At 42.5% G+C, this 20,838-nt stretch overlaps 1 protein-coding gene across 1 annotated transcript in view; it reads left to right on the top strand.

The window, feature by feature from the left end:
• Positions 1-1,770: 1,770 nt before the first annotated feature.
• LOC109923555 (sodium- and chloride-dependent neutral and basic amino acid transporter B(0+)-like) overlaps positions 1,771-20,838 on the top strand; it is a 68,845-nt gene continuing 49,777 nt past the window's right edge. Inside the window, exons 1-4 of the mRNA XM_048604949.1 lie at positions 1,771-1,803; positions 5,141-5,294; positions 6,967-7,098; positions 11,480-11,647. Coding sequence (XP_048460906.1) covers positions 1,771-1,803; positions 5,141-5,294; positions 6,967-7,098; positions 11,480-11,647 — 487 coding nt within the window. The remainder of the gene's footprint in view (positions 1,804-5,140; positions 5,295-6,966; positions 7,099-11,479; positions 11,648-20,838) is intronic.

Below are 20,838 nucleotides of genomic sequence, written 5' to 3'. Positions count from 1 at the left end.
CTGTACACTATAACCTGTTGAATCAGAGATAGTAGGAACTGCAGATGCTGGAGAATCCGAGACGACAAGGTGCAGGGCTGGATGAACACAGCAGGCCAAGCAGCATCATAGGAGCAGAGAGGCTGATGTTTCGGGCCTAGACCCTTCATCAGAAAAGGGGGAGGGGAAGGGGGTTCTGAAATAAATAGGGAGAGAGTGGGAGGCGGATAGAAGATGGATAGAGGAGAGGATAGGTGGAGAGGAAACAAACAGGTCGAAGAGGCGGGGATAGGGCCAGTAAAGGTGAGTGTAGGTGGGGAGTTAGGGAGGGGATAGGTCAGTCCCGGGTGGACGGACAGGTCAAGGGGGCGGGATGAGGTTGGTCGGTAGGAGATGGAGGTGCAGCTTGAGGTGGGAAGAGGGGATAGGTGGGAGGAAGAACAGATTAGGGAGGCAGGGACGAGCTGGACTGGTTTTGGGATGCGGTAGGGGGAGGGGAGATTTTGAAGCTTGTGCCCGAAACGTCAACCTCTCTGCTCCTATGATGCTGCTTGGCCTGCTGTGTACATCCAGCCCTGCACACTATAACCTATTGTCGTGTGACTTCTGACTTGGTTCGAGGGGACAGGGTATTAAGATGGGCAACAAATCTTGGTCCAGCCAGCAACATCCTCATTCCTGTCTTCGTTTCCAGAGTGTGAATGATCTTCTTTCTACAATGGTGAACTCTAAACTGTAATACATGGGAGATATCCTTTCGGTGAGATCATAGCTGATATGATAATCATCAACTCTAATAATGAAAAATCTGTCCCAGCCTCGAATACACCCAGCCCACTGCAGGAAAAAAAGAAAGCCACAGATCAAGTACCCTTTGATAGAGGAAATTCTTCCTCATTTCTGTTTTAAACCTGAAAGCCCTTATTCTGAGATTATGCCCTTCAAAGCTAGACCCTCCCACAAGGGGAAACAACCTGTCAGATTACACTGTCATGTCACCTAAAAATCTTGAATTGATTTTTAAGTTTCACTTAGATGTCTCCTCATTCTTCTAACTGCCAAAACCACCTTGCTCAAACTCTCCCCATGAGGAAATCCCTTCACACCTGGAATCAACTAAGTAAATCTTCTCTGGACTGCCACCAATGCCAGTATATCTTCCCTTAGAAAGGGGCTCAAAACAATTCACAATATTCCAGCTATAGTCTATCTAGTGCCTTGGATAGTTTTAGCAAGATCTCTCTATTTTAATACTCGATTCCCTTTGAAGTGAAGGCCAAGTTCCCCATTACCCATTAAACTTGGTAGTAGCTTTTTGTGGTTTATGCACAAAGACACCAAAATCCCTCTGTGCTGCAGCTTTCTGCAGTCTTCATCCATTTAAATAATATTCTGCTCCTCAATTCTTCCTGCCAAAATGCATAACCTCACATTTCCCCATGTTATATTCCATCTGCCAACGTTTTGCCCTCTCACCTAATTTGTCTATATTGATTTTTAGACATTTTGTGTCACCCTCATTACTTTCTTTCTCATCTATTTTTGTATCATCCGCAAACTTAGGGACAGTGCATTCACTTTCCTTATCCAAGTCATTAATATATGATAAATAACTGTGGCCCTAGCACTGATCCCTGTGTCATTCCATTGGTTATCAGTTGCCGTTCTGAAAATGTCACTTTTATCCCATCTCTGTCACTCCTGAGGACTGCACTGAGCACCTGGGCTCCATTTAATGTCAGACGTTGGTCATTTTATCTGATACCTGCACTGCCCAACCTCTGCTATGAGATGGAGCCTGGTGAATCCAACAGCACTGTGCATGTGAGTGTACTATAATTTGAAATGAAAAGTATTGTATGTTACATTAGTGATGCATTTAATGTTGCAAGTTATTTCAGCTGGGTCTATACAGTTTTATATGTAAGCGTTATAGTGTTTGAAATTTACACTGCTTTTCCCATCTAACACTAGCCAGACCATTGATTCCTTTGGAAATCCATGACTTGTTTAAAGTTATTTCACTGCAAATTAAGGTTCCAATTCTGAAAATCATGACTTTAAATGAAGATTTATGTAATCATAGAATCCCTACAGGCTGTTTGGCCCATCGAGTCCACACCAACCCTTCAAAGTGCATCCCACCCAATTGCTGTAACCCTGCATTTCCCATGGCTAATCCACTTAGCCTGTAAATCCCTGGACACTATGGGAAATTTAGCATGGCCAATCTACCTAACCTGAGCATCTTTAGACTGTGGGAGGAAACCCACACAGTCACAGGGAGAATTTGCAAATTCCACATGGACAGTTGCCCAGGGGTGGAATTGAACCTAGATCTCTGGCATTGTGGGGCAGAAGTGCTAACAACTGAGCCACTGTGCTGCCCTTGTTGTAGAGAAAAAAAGTGTATGTGTTATTGTATTTGAAAGCTTCAGGTCATAGAGCTTTTGCTGGTATGGGCCCACCCTTGTGCAGAATTGTTGAAGCCCAAAAACCTGTTGAAGACAAAGGCTGTAATTCAGTGACTCTTATCACCTAGGCCCTGCATTCGCAGGTCTAGTGTCAAGGTGAATGTAGGTTAACAACTAATGTACTTGTCACCCATGTGTTGCATTTAGTGTAGCCAAGCTGAACAAAACCATTCCCACATAACTAATGGCTGTTCTAGAGCCTTCATCTCTCCAGTCATGTGGAAACTTTCCTCAAATCCCCAGCATCTTACTGTTGCAAATCAGCAGTGTTGTTGATATCTCTCTAAATAGCATTGTTGGGGGATTCTATCTGACTGCTGAGCGTATGCTGAGCTCTGTGAGGTCAGATGTGGTATCGATGATGAAAAATGAGTGTTACATATCAGCGTCCCAAAATGTACAGCTCATACCAAAGTGTAAGCATATGATACAATTGCCATTTTTGTACTGAAGCGTCACCCATAACGTGACAGTGTGGCTGCTATGCATCCAAATCCTGGGTATACGCTCTCAAATGCTGGGAAAAGGCTCTGGACAAGATTCAAAGTAAAATACTGTGGATGGCAGAAACCTGAAACTAAAAACAAGGTGGTTAGCTCAGTTGGCTATACAGTTGCTTTGCAATACAAAGTGCTAATAGTGTGGGTTCAATTCTCACACTGGCTGAGGTTACCATGAAGGACTGTCACCTCAATCTTTGGGGTGGCATGGTGGCTTATTGGTTAGCACCACTGCCTCACACTGCTAGGGACCCAGATTTGATTTCTCCCTTGTGGAGTTTGCACATTCTCCCTTTGTCTGTATGGGTTCCCTCTGGGTGCTTCAGTTCCTTCCCCCCATCGTGCAGGTTAACTGGCTTGATCATGCTAAATGGCCCATAGTGTGCAGGTTGGGTGTATTAGTCCTGGGAAAATGCAGGATTACAAGGACAGAGTCGGGGGGAGGGTCTGGATAGGATGCTCTTTGGAGGGTCAGTACGGATTCAATGTGCTGAATAGCCTGCTTCCATACTGTAGGGATTCCATGAAAAACAGAAAGTGTTGGAAATACTCAGATCTATCAGCTCTACAGAAAGAGAAACAGAGGTAATGTTTCACATTGAATATGACTCTCCTTTGACATCTTGTGGTTGCTTTGTGCCACATGAACTTTGATTTTCAGGATGGTGAGATTTACCTTTCTGCTATCTGAAGAGGCAAGTGGGGAATGTATCACTGCCTCATAGCTATCTCATACTCCAATGAGTATACATTTGGTGGAGATGGGGCATCCCATCTCTCATCACCCCCCCACATCCCCTCCCCACCATCTCAGGAGAAGGGTTGTGTGCAGAGAACTGCTAGTCCCAGCAGCCCCACAAGGTTCAGTGGACGGGCCCATTACTGCAAGTAGTCCCCAGAGAGTCATAATCCCAGGGTAAATTGGTGAGAGCTGAGGCGGTGGTGGGGGGTAGGGTGGGCGGAGTTGTGTGTGCTTAAGTCAAGGAGGAGAAGTGAGTCTCACCATATTGGGAATCAGAAGGGGTGGGCAGAACAGAGTTGAGCGTTGGTGGAAAGGCCAGTGGGTGGGAAACAGAGCATCCATAATGTTTGGTGATGGGGTGAGCTGCCGATGCCTGTGCTATACGAAAGCTGTTGATGGAAACATCTTCTCTCTACAGCGTCTCACCCAAGTCCTGAATGTGGTGGTTTTATGGCTTTGTGCGCTTCCACCCTGCCCCTGAACTCCTCCCTCCAGCACGATGGCCTCAACTGGAGAAAGAGTGGGCCAGCTGGCCAAGGCCTTTGTCCATCCCATCTCCCAATTATGAAGAGGCTTGTGGGAAGGCTGTGTGAGATGATTTCAGTGTCTTCTCTGCCTCCACCTACAATCTCCCTGATGGGAGAATGCAGAATCCCGTCCCTAATTTTTGTTGTCAGACTTGTTTGTTATTCTACCCCTAACAGTCCACTTGGACAAGCGTTTTGTGACTTCACTTCAGTGATGACCTCTCCCTTTGCCTTTTGTTGATTGACATCGTTGTTATTGAATCTCTCCCAGGCCTCCACCTGATTCCAGATCTCCTATGTCCACTTCCCCCCTTACAGCAGCGTGAACTCCCATTGTATTTTTATCTTTCAGTTTGTAATGAGAGTTAAATTTGGCTTGAAGCGTTAGCTGTGTATCTCCTTGCTCAGATGCTGCTTAGTATTTCTATAGCTTTCTGTTTTTACTTCAGAGGATTTGCAGGATTTTCTGGGATGTTTTTCAATCTCTCCCACCCCATTGTGGTATAATAAATGCCCGGGTTCCAAATTGAACTTTCTGTACTTTGTTTCATGTCCAGAATTTTGGATAAATTGTTAACTATGTGTTCCGCGAACCCGTACCCCTAATTCTCATTGCCATGTATCTGCCTGGGTTCATCACTCCTTGTGACTCTCTGGGGACTGCTTGCAGTACTGATCCTGTCCACTGTACCTCGTGGCGTTGCTAGGACCAGCAGCTCTCTGTGCAGGAGCTTTTTTACCCTCGAGTTGGTGAGGGGAGGGGTGAGGCGGATTGCCCCACCTCCGCCAAATGTGAGAAGTCATGTTCCTGGTGTTGGCCTTTGGCATCCGTTTCCTAGGTCGGCAAAGATAAATTTTTCAGAGCCACTTCTGCCAAATTCTAACTTCCCGAATATGTTGTTTCTTTCTCTCCTGCAGTTTGAAAGTGCTGAGGACCTGGAGATAAATGACGAGAATGTACAGCGAGGTCAATGGGCCTTGAAAGCTGACTACTTGCTCTCAGTGATTGGCTACACTGTGGGACTGGGTAATATCTGGCGATTCCCTTACCTGGTTTACAAAAATGGTGGAGGTACTGTAGCAATTTTACAATAAAAAGAAACAAATGAAGGGGAATAATTTATTGATTTATACAGACAAAATGGTCATAACCCCCACCACCGAGACTGTGACATAGTATTAACATCTCTCGCAAGTAATCTAGAGAATCAGGCTGTTGAAACTCTGGCCGCATGGGTTCAAACAAACCCCACCGTTCACATTAAGTTCAATCAATTAATAAAGAAATTTGGAATTGAATGCTTGGCTCCATATTGGTGACCATGAAACTGAATCAAATTTTTTAAAAATGTAAAATCTTTACCTTTGCTGGTGCGTGGCTCCAAATCTGTGAATTTTAGCTGCACCCACATTCGATTAACAAACAAAAAATAAATTCCTGAATTGTACAGACAGTAAAATATTGCAAAACATTAGCAGAAGAACATGGGGACAGAGTCCTTGTGCATGTTTAAGGCTGAGATAGATTCTCGATCGGTCGTGGACTCAAGGGCTATGGAGAAAGGGTGGAAATGTGGACATGAGTAATGTCGGATTAGCCATGATCCTGTTGAATGGCAGAGCAGGCTTGAGGGGCCGAATGGCCTACTCCTGTTGCTATTTCTTGTGGTCTTCTGTTTTAAGAATGATTGCGTTTCTAAATTCTAGAAGTGGGCTTTAGGAAGCAGGGGAAAGTACAACTTTATTAATCAAATGAGAAAAATTATCTGTTCACTGTTAGTAAGGGCTTGCTGACCAAAATTGGGTGCCATTTTTCTTGCGTCACAACCATAACTACACTTCAAAAGTGCTTAAATGGTTGTGAAACACTTTAGGAAATACTGAGATTATGAGGGATACTATGTAAATGCAAGCCTTTCTTTTTGCACGGTGCCTGGGTGTTGGATGTAATATTGTAGGTTGTAAATCTGAAAGTCCAGACTGGTTATTTATTTTTCCATGTTGGGAAATAAGAGAAGTTTCAGGGCTTTGTCTTCTGTGACCACCCAAGGCAGTTCAGTTTGTGGTGGGAAGTGCCAAATCATGAAGTCAAACAGCCTTGAGCTAGAAAATAAAATTGGCAGACTTGTCAGATACTGCAAATTGCTGCTTGTGCCGTAATGCCCCTAAGATCAAGTGCCAACAGCCAGTGAAGGGGCTTGCTGACCAGCTCCCTGGCATTAAAGCAGGGGGGAGGGCATCAGAAAGGATGGGCCTGTGTCAGTGGGTGACAGGGAAGAGCATGTGGTGCTAACTGCTACCTGTTTCCCAGCCCATAAAGGCACTGTCATTATTCTCCTCTTGCTGCGTTATAGAGGGGCTGTGTAAGTTCAATGGAATTTAAGGGCCTAAGTGACACAAGCACGCAGCTCTGAGTTACTTCCCACTCTCTTCCTGCATGCAATGTGTCATGCTTTTTAAAAAGTTAAGTTACCTGGACAGTTTGGCTAAGTGGCCAATTGTGTTGGCCTTGTTACCTCTTAACTACTGCTTAGTCACTGGACTATTCTTAACCAAACCAGGGTTGGCCTGACCCACCTATTGACCATTACACCTGGCTCAAATTTGGTGAAATCCAAACTATAACACAGCCTCTATCTCAAGGCTACAGTTTCGGAGAGAGTGCCTACTCTGCCAGTGCATATACAGTTGTGAAAATTCCACCACCACAGTAACCTTTCTCTGCTCTAACTATTGTCTTCCAGGTGTTTTTTTAATTCCCTACATCGTCATGATGATATTTGCTGGGATGCCGATATTTTTCATGGAGTCGGCTTTGGGGCAGTTTGCCAGCCTCGGGCCTGCTCAAGTGTGGAAAGCTGTGCCCATCTTACAAGGTCAGTGTTTACAGGCAGCAACACAATCTCAGGGGCTATTCGAAACAATGGTTTTCAATTTGCTTTGGGTGTGTTCCTTCTGTGAGACTTCAAACAAGTAAGTCATGAACCTTTTACAAACACATGTTCGAGGTGTGTTGGCACATTCCCAGTGCCTCGGGATAGCAGCCCCGTACACTGGCATTATGGCATTGGGAGCATGAGGTGTTAGACTCCCAGCTCCATGCCATTTCTAAGAGCACTGCTAGGTTGAAAATATGAAAGATCAAATTTTGTCACCATTTTCCATTACAATTATACTAAGTTCCTTTGGGAACAGTAAAATTTTACGTCCTGCTCCACCACCCGCCCCAGGTGCTTTCTGGCAGTTGGGAGTGCAATGGAATGGGATACCTGTCAAACGCTTAGCATCATTGTTTCAGCAGGTGGGGATAGACGTTACACGGTGAGTCTGCCTGCTATACCTGGGGAGGGTGCAATGTGGCAGTGGTGAGCTAATGGGTGGTCTTGGCTTTTGCTCTCCATGAGGCAGGATGACTCACCTCCAAAAACTGCTGGCTAACCAAAGAGCTGCCAGCTCCTGAACTATAGCAGTGCCAATGTAAACAGTGGCCACCAAACATTCAAACAAGTTGGACCTCCCGATCCTTTCAGCCTGCTCTGCCATTCAATAAACATCATGGCTAATCTGATGGAACTGAACAGGGGTGCAGGGTGGAGCTGAATGTGGGTGCAGGGTGGAGCTGAATGTGGGTGCAGGGTGGAAATGAATGGGGGTGTAAGGTGAGGGGGATAATGAGGGACTCCATTTTCAGACTGGAGGGTTATTTGAACAGGCCTTGCAGGCTTGAAGATTCCCTGTGCGGTGCAGAGTCTCCAGTCAGGAGGCATATGCCGTCTTCCACAACACAATCTGGATTTGTACTTTGCCATGTTCTCCATTTAGAATCTTGAAAAGTTCAACCTCTTTGTCTAATCATCACTTCCATTTTGTCATGCAATTTAATGACTTCCTCCTGCAGTAACAGCCATTTTCCGGCACATGCTGCGTGTCTGTGTAAAGTTTTATATACAACTTCTGAAAACCTCATCTGTCAGTGCCGCAAAGAGGCGAGTGAAATATCCACACCTCCAGGTTCCAGTTGTCAGTGCAGGATATTTAATGTTTTAATTCTGAGGACTGGCTGGATTTGGCTCTCCTCTGTCCTGTTAACTGCCCTCCTTTGACAACCCAAGTGCACAGTTGCACTGTTGGCGTCAGCTATTGTTTCATTAATAACAGTTTTATGTCTGAGCTGGAAGATTTGTGAGTTCAAGCCCCATTCCAGAGAGTTGAGAATGTAATCTAAGCTGTGTGAGGTTTCACTGCAGTGTTTGGTGGGTTTAAAATGATTTATCTTGAGTAAATGGCAGTAACATCTGAGTTTTGTGTAAAGAGTTACTTTCTGAAAAACAGATTGAAAACTACAATTGGGCTTACCTGCAAAGGATTAGCTCCAAGTGTTTTATAGGCCTGCGTGGCTGGTCAAGCCATTACATGTTAGCTGCGATGTAAATGTTCTTTTTATGATGACTTTAAATAATTTTTCAGGGGAGCACCTGGGTTATTATATAGACAGGATCATATTGCCCTACAGAAATTCTCCTGGTATTAATTACCCAGACGTCGTAGAGTCACAGAGCGGTACAGCACGAAAACAGACCTTCAGTCCAACTCGTCCATGGTGACCAGATATCTTAAATTAATCTAGTCCCATTTGCCACCATTTGGCCTGTATCCCTCTCAACCGTTCCTATTCATATACCCATCCAGATATCTTTTAAATGTTGTAATTGTACCAGCCTCCACCACTTCCTCTGGCAGCTCATTCCATACATGTGCCACCCTCTGCATGAAAAAGTTACCCCTCAGGTCCCTTTTAAATCTTTCCCCTCTCATCTTAAACCTATGCCCTCTAGTTTTGGACTCTGCTACCCTGGGGAAAAGACCTTAGCTATTCAGCCTATCCATGTCCATCATGATTTAATAAACTTCTATAAGGTTACCCCTCAGTCTCCGACCCTAAAGGGAAAATAGCCCCAGCCTATTCAGCCTCTCCCTATAGCTCAAACCCTCCAACCCTGGCAACATCCTTGTAATCTTTTCTGAACCCTTTCAAGTTTCATGTCATCTTTCCTGTGGCAAAAAGATCAGAATCAAACATAATATGCCAAATGTGGATTGACCAATGTCCTGTACTGCCGCAACTTGACCTCCCAACTCCTATGAACCTGCACTCCAAGGTCTCTTTATTCAGCACAGTCCCAAGGACCTTACCATTAAGTGTATAAGTCCTGCCCTGGTTTGCCTTTCCAAAATGCAGCACTTCACACTTAAAGTCCATCTGCAACTCCTCAGCCCATTGGCCCATCTGATCAAGATCCCATTGTACTCTGGGGTAACCTTCTTGTGTGTCCATTACATCACAAACATTGGTGCCATCTGCACACTTACTAATCATACCTCCTATGTTCACATCCAAATCATTTTATATAAATGACAAAAAGCAGTGGATTCAGCATCGATCCTTGTGATGCACCACTGGTCACAGGCCTCCAGTCTGAAAAGCAACACTCCACCACCACCCTGTGTCTTCTACCTTCTAGCCAGTTCTGTATCCAAATGGCTAGTTCTCCCTGTATTCCATGTGATCTAACCTTGCTAACCAGTCTACCATAAGGAACCTTGTCGAACACCGAACTGAAGTCCATCTAGTTCATGTCTACTGCTCTGCCTTCATCAATCCTCTTCGTTACTTCTTCAAAAAACTCAATTAATTTAGTGAGACATGATTCCCCATGCACGAAGCCATGTTGACTATCCCTAAACAGTGCTTGGCTTTCCAAATACATGTAAATCCAGTCCCTTAGCATCCCTTCCAAAAACTTGCCCACCACTGATGCCAGGCTCACTGCCTACAGTTCCCTGGCTTTTCCTTACCACCTTTCTTAAATAGTGGCACCCTCCAGTCTTCCGGTGCCTTACCTGTGGCTATTGATGATACAAATATCTCAGCAAGGGGCTCAACAATCACTTCTCTAGCTTCTCACAGAGTTCTAGAGTATACCTGATCATCTCCAGAGGATTTATCCACCTTTGTGCGTTTCAATTTTTAAAGATGAATCAAATTGTTGCTCATACAATGGAGTAGAAGTCCGACCTGATGCTATTCACCTTCCATGAGCTTTTTAATCAGGTTTTACACCCATCTCCCTGTATTTCATTCTGTAGAATTCCCCTGGGTAACTCTACAATGTCCTTGCAGCATTCTTCAAGTCAGCTTTCTTAGGGTTCATTATTTATTCTGCTCTGTGATCAATTATTTATGCTTGCAGCTGCTCAAAATAGTTATTCCATTCAACCATTGTAATTCCTTTTCATGCTATAGAAATGTGGTATTTCGTTATGGTCCTATGTACTAATTGACACATCTAATTGGAGGTTTGCTGCAATATAGTTAACTGAAAGATTCAACACCACTTCTAATTGAAGTTCTTTGTTGGTTTTAGGACCTCTTAACCATCTATAGGACAATGGGCCTCACTATCAAACACACACATGGTGTGGGAGACCCTTGCGTTCAATCACGGTCAAATGATCTTGTTTATCAGGAAGAAAGAAGCTTATAACAGCTTCACATATTTGAGCAATAATAGCTTCACATTACTTTGACTTTTTTGTTCAGGTCTGCACAGAATGCTGGTTTATAAAATGTAGTCAAGATTTTAACTAGCGTCAAACCTGTAATCTGGTAGTTGGAGGGAATGCTGCTCTATCAAAGGTATCACATTCAAATGAGACGTCGAGGTGAAGTCTTGTCGACGTTCTTGGGTAAAAGATTATATAATAATATTTTGGAGAAGAGTTGCTGAGTTTTCCCACTGTCCTTGGTCGATACTTATCCCTTAAACAGCAGTTCAACAACAGATCATCACATTGTTATCAGGAAGGAGCTAGATGTCGTTCTTAGGCTGAAAGGGATCAAAGGATATAGGGAGAAAGTGGGAATGGAGACTGAATAGGATGATCAGCCATGATGATATTGAATGGCAGAGCAGGCTCAAATAGTCCTGTTCCTATTTTCCATGTTTCTACTCTATTGGAATTTGTTGTGTGCATATCAGATATGAAGTTTCCCATGTTAAAACAGTGACAGCATTTCAGAAAGTACTGAATTGGCTGTAAACTGACAAGTACTATTTGGGTTCTCCCTGCCTTTCTTAGAATTAACCATTTGCAACAGAATAAATCTGTTTAGTCTGACCGGCTTGCACACTTTTGAATATTAAAGGGTTTGCCCTTACTATTCTATTCTGAACTCCTTTTTGTTCACAATTGAAGGTATGGGACTCCTGACCTTTTTTGCGTCAACATTTCAAGGCATATATTACAACTGCATTGTTGCCTACTGCCTATTCTACTTCTTTATTTCCTTCCAAACACCTCTGCCATGGCAAGAATGCTACAGTTGGTGGGAAAATGATAAAATCTGCCGCAAGACTCCCACAGGTACTGTGATAATTTCAAGAATGTATAAAGCCATTGTCTCTGGTGATTTGTCATTCTGTTTTGTTGAGAAGCAGTTGGTATTGATTGCCCACAGAAAGGCTATAAATAATGCTTCCATAAATGCAAAGAGGTAGGCTGAAGATGTCAGAGAGTGAAGTAATATTGGTATATTTGTGATATCCTATAAGGAGTTATCGTATGGATGTGTAATGAATCTATTACTGACACCAACAAGATAATGGACAATATCTATAATCCTGGTTCTCACAGAAGTCACATCTTGGGATCTACTTCCTTCCAAACATTGCCGGACTTGATATTTACCTGTTCCAACGCCAGCATGCCACTGCTGTAGTATGTAAGTTTAACAGAAAGTTACTGCGACTGCATCCTCCCCTCAATCATCTATCTCTGGTAATGACTTAGAAAACCATTAAGTTCAGGTTTCTTTCAAATCTTCCTGACACAGATATAGATTGCCAGTCCTTCAGCATTGCTGAGCTGATATTCATTGCCTAAAACCCTTGTGAGGTGCAGTATGAACATTGCAAAGGGAAGCAGTTCAAGTTCTCTTGCTTATACACACTAATTAATGCTACAATTCCAGCCAAAGTGGATTCTAGTCCCTCTAAATGCATGAGGAGGCTTCAGGCTAATCCGCATCTAACAACCTGCTCTGAAGACTTTGCTCACATTTTGACAGCTGTTACAAATTCCACTACGACAGCTGACCCCAACCCAAAGTCAAAGCCAATAACATTTTAAAACAATCAACAGCACTGTAAATAAAATAGCCTGCAACTTGTCAGTATGATCTGCAGGTTCTGAGGAAGGGTCACCGGACCCGAAACGTTAACTCTGCTTTTTCCTTCACAGATGCTGCCAGACCTGCTGAGCTTTTACAGCAACTTTGTTTTTACAGCATCCGCAGTTCTTTTGGTTTTTATTTTTTATGATCTGCGTATGTTTGTTTATTTTAGCACAATCCAATTGTTTGGTCTGACCAGTGGTGTTGCTTAACTGTGAAAGAAAAGACAATTGGCAGCATTCAGTTCATAGTGTTCCCTCTAAGTTTCTTATTGACTTTGTGGCCTCTGAGGTCCCCACTTTATTGTATATCTTTCTCTTTTTATAATGCACTAGGATCATTGTTATACCTGTGCTTTAAAACAACAGAAGAAAAAAAGTAACAAAAAGAAACTGGAGAGCTGAATACAAAGTGAAAATCTTATTTTCACTTTAAAGATTATAAGTGTTCACTAATTCTACTCACCAGTCCGTTGCTGTTCATGCAAAAATCAACCAAACACCTCTTTTTCCTTTTACTGCTGATCGCCTTGAGATGCTCAATTCTAGAACTCTTGTTCTAAGTCTCACTATAGTGCTCAGCTGCATTAATTTGGTTACAAATACATATTCCCAAAACAAAACACCTATCTAAGTTAGTTAATGAGGATCCAGTTCCAGCCACTTCTTAATTAGCATGCTCTTTCACTGTATCCCTTGAAAATGAATCTGCTCCAAGCAGCATTTTAAACATTAAATCCAACTACAAATTACAATTGAGATTAGGTTTACACAAATTGAAGATTTTAGACACCTTGACAACAAGGTGCAGAGCTGGATGAACACAGCAGGCTAAGCAGCATCATAGGAGCAGAAAGGCTGATGTTTCGGGCCTAGACCCTTCATCAGAAATGGGGGAGGGGAAGGGGGTTCTGAAATAAATAGGGAGAGAGTGGGAGGCGGATAGAAGATGGATAGAGGAGAGGATAGGTGGAGAGGAAACAAACAGGTCGAAGAGGCGGGGATGGAACCAGTAAAGATGAGTGTAGGTGGGGAGTTAGGGTGGGGATAGGTCAGTCCCGGGAGGACAGACAGGTCAAGGGGGCGAGATGAGGTTAGTAGGTAGGAGATGGGGGTGCGGCTTGAGGTGGGAAGAGGGGATAGGTGGGAGGAAGGACAGGTTAGGGAGATGGGGACGAGCTGGGCTAGTTTTGGGATGTGGTAGGAGGAGGGGAGATTTTGAAGGTTGTGAAATCCACATTGATACCATTGGGCTGCAGGGTTCCCAAGCGGAATATGAGGTGCTGTTCCTGCACCCTTCGGGTGGCATCGTTGTGGCACTGCAGGAGGCCCAGGATGGACATGTCGCCTGAGGAATGGGAGGGGGAGTTGAAATGGTTCGCGACTGGGACACCTTTAGACACCTTGTTACCCAGCAAATGCATGCGCTCGTTCATTTGCTGTCCCAGTGTAAACACATTCCCTCTATTATCCAGGAAGTTTTTCTGTCATACTGTGAATTAAAATAATTCAACATAAGTACAGAAATATCGATAAGTTAATTTGTAAATCCTTTCAGACTCATAAATGAGACTTTTCATCCCAGGCAACATCCTGGTGAATCTCTTCTGCATCTTTACCAGAACAATCACGTCTTTCCGTTAGTGTGGCAACTAGAACTGCGCACAATATTTCATCTATGGCCTAACCAATATTTTATTAAGTTGTAAAAAGACTTTCTTGCTGCTATATTCTATGCCCTGGCAAATGAAGGCAAGCATCCTATGTGCCTTCTGCCTGTCTACCTGTGCTGACACCTTCGGGGATCTATGGACTTGTACACCAAGGTCCCTTTGCTCCTCAGTGCTCCCCAGGTACCAACCATTCATTGTGTATATCCTCTTGTTATTAGGTCTCCCAAAATACATCACCTCACACATCAGGATTAAATTCTATCTACTGTTGCTCTGCCCAATTTACCAGCTGATCAATGTCAGACTGGAACCTGGGACTATCCTCCTCACTATCAGCAATACCACCAATTTTGGTATCATCAGCAAACTTATTATTTATAACTTCTACATTGCATCCAAATTGTTAATGTACCGAAACAAGCAGCAAGGGTCCCAGCACTGATCCCTTTGGTATATTTTTAGCCACACGCTTCTGACCACAAAAACAACCCTCCACAAACTCTTTGCCTCCTATTTGTAAGCCAATTTTGTATCCAGTTTGACAATTTGCCTTGGATCCTATGGGCTGTTTTCTCTTGGAGCAGCCTTCCATGTGGGAGCTTGCCAAAGGCCTATTGAAGTCCATGTAAACCACATCAACCGCATCAATATATTTAGTCACTTCTTCAAAAAACTCAGTTAAATTTTGTGATATGGTATCTCCCTCTAACCTATCCATGTTGACCATCCCTGATTGATCCCTGCCTTTCCAAGTGTTGATTAATTCTGTCACTCAGGACTTTTTCCAATAATTTCCCTATCACTGATGTCAGATTAACCGCTCTGTAATTACCTAGCCTATCCCTGTTGCCTTCCTTGAACAAAGGAACCACACTAACTATCCTCCAGTCATCTGGTACTTCACCTGTGGCCATAACTCTGCCAGGGCCCTAGCAATCTGCTCACTTGCCTCCCATAGCAGCCTAGGATAGATCTCATCAAGCCCTGGGAATTTATGCACCTTTGTGCCTGCTGAAACATCTAATCCATCATCCTTATTCATCTTAACATGTTCTAGAATTTCACTATCCTCAGCTACAATGTGTTTCTCCTCTGTGAATACAGGTAAGAAATATTAATTTAAAGATCTTAAATCATGTCCCCTGGCTCCACAAACAGATTATCCTCCTTTGGTCTCTAATAGTTCCCACTCTCTCTGTGGTAATTCTCTTGCTGTTATTATATTTACAAAATGCCTTGGGTTTTTTGTTAATCCTATCTGCCAAGAATATTTCATGGCTCCTCTTTGACCGACTAATTTTATTAAGTACCCCCTACACTGTGTGTACTGCTGATGGGCCTTCCCTGTTTTTAATGCATCAAACCTGACTTATATTTCCTTCTTTTTCTTTATCAAACTCTCAATATCCCTTGATATCCAGGAATCCCTGGACTTGCTGCCCTTACTCTTCATTCTTCGAGGAGCACGCTTGCCCTGAACTGTCACTATATTACATTTAAAAGACTTTCACTTCACAAATGTAGACTTACCTACAATCAATGTTCGTCAGATCCCCTCTAATGATATTGAAATTGGCCTTCCCCCAATTAACTTCCGCACTATCCTTATCCTTCTCCATAATTACTTTGAAACCTATAGAGTTATGGTCACTGTCATCTCTCCTGGATGCTTTTTAAAAATTCTATTCTGTCTAATCCTTTCACGCTAATGCGATCCCAGTTAATGTCAGCAAAGTTGAAATCCACTACTACTATAACCCCATTATTCTCAAACCTCTCTATGATTTGCCCATGTATCTGCTCCTCTATCTCCCTGTGACTGATGGAAGGCCTGTAGTATAATCCTAGCAAAGTGATCACCTCTTTTGAATTTCTAAGGTCTATCCAGATGGTCTCATTTGAAGAGCCTTCTAAAACATCCTTCTCATTACTGCAGTGATGGTTTCCTTTAGTAATAATGTAACGGCCCCACCCTCTTACATCCCCACTCCCCCCACCCACCAACAACATGTTTGAAATTGCTTTATCTTGGAGTGTTGAGCTGTCAGTCCTGCCCTTCCTTCAGCCATGTTTCAGTGATTGCAGCAATATCGTATACTCGCGTGCTGCTCAATGCTCTACATTCATCCTCCTTACCAGTCAGGCTCCTTGCATTAGAATGGATATAATTTAGCTTTCCAGTCCTCTTACATGCCTTATCATGTCTATGTCTTTTCCACTTGCTAGATTGTTTCAGTGTTCCTTCTATACCTGATTGAGCCTTGCTCCCAACTTCACATCCACTCTGTGTGTCATCCCCTACCAAATCAGTTTAAAACGTCTCCAACAGCATGAGCAAACTTTTAGCAAGTATATTGGACTATTTCCACTTCACACTTGTACAGCTGACCCCAGAAACTTGAGGGAATAAATAAAACAATTTTGATAGGTGGATAAGTGCATTAAAGGCTAAAATACTTAAGATACTCTCAGAGACATTATTATTTTAGAAGAATTTAAAAGTTTGCTCCCGTCTATAATAAGAACCCCTGTAGAAGACTAAAGGGTTGCGATGGTAAGGCAGGCAGCTATAATGGCTGACGATTATGAACTGATTGATAAACTTTTTTACTGTCATCTCCAGAAATTTAAGAAATATAAAATGTGGGAGAGTGAAAGGAAGGCAGGTAGCCAGGATAGAGAATGGACAATAAGGAGTGGTTGAAGAACATCTCCTCATAATACGAAGGAAATGCTGAGGGTGGAGGTGAAGTTTGGAAACTTAAATGTTTCTATTGTAATAAGTTGCCACGTGTTCATTTAGAATATTAGAAGTTGTAAGCTTATCCCATGAGGCATATAAGACTTAGTAAAAACGAATTGGGAAGAGAGTTCAAAAAGACAACGCCACAAACCAGATGGTGCCTCTACCTAGAACAAAAAAGCCAGAAATGAGGTCTGTTGTTAATAAAGAAATAATTATGTAGACGAGAAGCATACATGATTTTTGTTGAAAGGAGAAGTAAATCCTTTTTTCTGCAGGTGAATTGCTAAACTCATAATCATACTAATAGATACAGAGACAACACAATCACTTACTGGAGAAAGACTTAATTTTCTCTCCAGTGGGTTCGACGGGAGCTAAGGTCTTATTAAATGGGATTGATGGAAAATATATTCTGGTTCCATGAAACAAAGTACAATTGGAACGTGATCTGTTATTAGGGGAAGTAATTGTTGGCGTAGTCAAGACATTACCTATTGTGGGAGTAGACTTACTTCTGGGTAGCAATTCATGAGACTAAAAATCATAGCTTTTTTCATAACTATGGAATGCCCAAGGAGGTTCAAGAAACAATTGCAGGAATCAGTTCTTGCTATTTTTCCCTTATGAGTGGTGACCAGGGTGATAGTTAAACAAAATCCATTATTAAAGGTCGATATGACACCACAAACAAATGAAAGGCTTTTCTGAAAAGCAAAGATAACCCAGAAAGTGTATTTGGTCCCAAGTGAAGCACAGAAAGCAGATCTTGAATTAACTAAATTAGCACAGTCAGCTCATACTGAGGGAGAGGCTGAAGTAGATAATGCTGTCATCTTAAGAACTGAGTACTGATGAGGAAATGAGGAAATGAAGATCTCCTCACACACCTGCAGATGAAAAATGGATATTTATTCATCAGATTGTGGAACTGCCCAGCTATTATAGGAAGATATTATGAGTAGCACATGAAATTCATATAACAGGACACATAGGAATTCAACAAATGCAGGCATTTTACATGGCCAAAATCAGATGTTGTGCAGCTTTGTAAACATGTTATGCTTGTCAAGTTGTAGGTAAACCTCAATATGTAGTTAAACCAGTGCCCCGGCTCCCTTACCAGTTTTTAGGAACCATTCAATTGTGTCTGAGTGGATTGTGTAGGACCATTACCTAAAATGAAAACTATAAATAAATATAATGGTTATAATTATGGATATGACTACTTGATTTCCAGAAGCTATTCCCTTAAGAATAATGAAAGCTAAGGTGGTAGCCGAAAAACTAACAGCTTTTCAATTGTTATGGTCTAACAATGAAAGTATAATCTGATCAAGGAACAAACTTTATGTCAAAACCTTTACAGGATATCATCAGTAGTTTGAGAGCTAACAGCTAAATCGACTGCATACCATCCACAGACCCAACATGCTTTGAAGAGATATTACCGGACTCTCAAAACCATGGTTAAAGTCTGTTGCTATGCACTTTCACAATCTGCTTATGTATTTTTGTGGGTTCTCTCTCACTCCTTTTCTTTATCCTAAATAAATTTCACCAGTTATCAGGTGGGAAGATATTCATCGTTATGAAACTCAAAACACTGCTGCCTCACAGTACCAGGGCCCTGTGTTCAATTCCAGACTTGGGCAACTGTCTCCCTGTGTCTGCATGGGTTTCCCCCAGGTACTCCAGATTTTCCCCACAGTCCAAGGATGTGCAGGCTATGTGGATTAGCCATGGGAAATGCAGGGTTATAGGGTAGGCGGGGCGTGTCTGGGTAGGATGGTCTTCAGAGGGTCAGGGTGGACTCGATGGGTTGAATAGCCTACTTCCACACTGTAGGGATTGTATGATTCTGAGTGTCTAAAGGATCAGGACAAAAGTTTAGATTTTCCCTTATTTGTGACCAGAAATGCTCCAAAATAAATCTTCTGGCTTTAGTCCAATGAACTCTGGCCATGAAATAAAATGGCGATTAAAACTGATCGGAGATAAATTGTTAAAAGTCAGATAAATGAACTTTCAATGTTAGAGAATGTGTTCATGTTTCTGAAGAGGTTGACGGAATGTGTAGAGTTGTGCAGGAATGTCTGAAACATTCCCAAAACAAAATGAAAGAGTGGGCAGATAAGCATACGGCAACTCGACATTTCAAAGCTGATGAAAACGTTTTTGTACAATTGCCTTTTAGAGAAAAGCTACGAAAAGTGATGTTCAGTTTTCCCGACCAAAGTAGTTAAAATTGTGAATGAAGTGACATATTTAATTGATACTCCTGATTGGAGGGAAAAGAATCAATTGTGCCATGTGAACATGTTAAAACAATAGAATTATAGAAAAGACAATGAGAATGTACAGGTGTATCAGGGAGTGTCATAGAGGATGACAGAAAGAACAAGGATGACAGAGGAGAAATGAACAATCTCCAAAGTGAACTTAGATTAACAAATTTGGAGATGTCAGAGAATTTGGATGCTGTGTTTTTGTGCCTGGAGAAAATCAACAGATAGATGTAGTGAGATCGCTCAGAAAATCCAAATAAATTTCCAAAGACACACATGGGCATACCACATTAACCAAACATGATGTTTGCAGGCAATTCACACGCAATAAACAAAACACATATTGGTTTAACCCAGAGACAAAACCTACAGACCCAAGCCTAAGCAACAAAAGAAATTTAATATATATGTTGGAGAATCATCTGATTGAACTGAGCCAGAGTAATTGAACTTTTCCAGTCATATTGGTTTCTAAACCAGGTAGTTCAATCAGATGTTATGGAGGAAAGGGAATGCAATTACAAAGATAAATTTGCCCTTTCCCAGATATCAGGAGGGGTACAGTCAGGGTTAATGGTAGCTGTCTTTTTCCCTAGGATGGTGGATTTCAAGACTAGGGGGCACATGTTTGAGATGAGAGGAGAGAGATTCAAAAAAGACATGAGGGGCAAATTTTTTAAACAGAGGGAGCCTCCTGAGGAAGTGATGGATGCGGTTACAATTACAATATTTAAAAGACATTTGGATAAGTACATGAATAGGAAAGGTTTGGAGGGATATAGGCCAGGGGCAGGCAGGTGGGACTAGCTTAGTTTGGGATTATGTTCGGCATGGACGGGTTGGACCAAAGGGTCTGTTTCCATGCTTTGTGACTCTATGACTAGAAAATTTCACTAAGCAGAAACAAAAAACAGGTCAGAAGAAGGGTCACTGGACCCAATACGTTAACTCTGTTTTCTCTCCACAGTTTCTGCCAGATCGGCTGAGATTTTCTGGTAATTCCTGTTTTTGGTGTTGTAGAAGTTTGAATTGACAGGGTTGGTAGCTTGTCATTTTCAACTAAAAATTGAATTGTAGAAAGGATACCGGCAGGGACCTGTGCAAGGAAATTTTTGTCATACCCATGGATTGTACCAATATTGGGTTATGCCTTTTGGATTTAAGAATGCCCCATCCACGTTTCGATGATTAATAACAGAGTTATAACTGAAGTATGTAATTTTTTTTATTCACTGTGGGATGTGGTATCGCTGGCTGGCCAGCATTTACTATCTATCTCTAGTTGCCCTTGAGAAGGTGGTGGTGAGCTGCCTTCTTGAACTGTTGCAGTCTATGTGTAATAGGTAGACCCTTAATGCTATTAGGGAGGGAATTCCAGGATTTTGACTCAGCGACAGTAAAGGAACAGTGATATATTTCCAAGTCAGAATGGTGAGTGGCTTGGAGGGGAACCTGAAGGTGGTGGTGTTCCCATTTATCTGCTGCCCTTGTCCTTCTAGATGGAAGTGCCCATAGGTTTGGAAGGTGCTATCTGGGGATCTTTGGTGAATTTCTGCAGTGCATCTTGTAGATGGTACATGCTGTTGCAACTGACCTTAGGTGATGAAGGGAGTGGAAGCTTGTAGACATGGTGCCAATCATGTGGGCTATTTTGTCCTGGATGGCTTCAAACTTCTTGAG

The sequence above is a fragment of the Rhincodon typus genome, chromosome 14 (genome assembly GCF_021869965.1).
Source record: "Rhincodon typus isolate 14 chromosome 14, sRhiTyp1.1, whole genome shotgun sequence".
In the NCBI taxonomy this organism is placed as follows: Eukaryota; Metazoa; Chordata; class Chondrichthyes; order Orectolobiformes; family Rhincodontidae; genus Rhincodon; species Rhincodon typus.
Note: the sequence above shows the minus strand (reverse complement) of the source record. Positions and strands in the feature narration are given on the sequence as shown.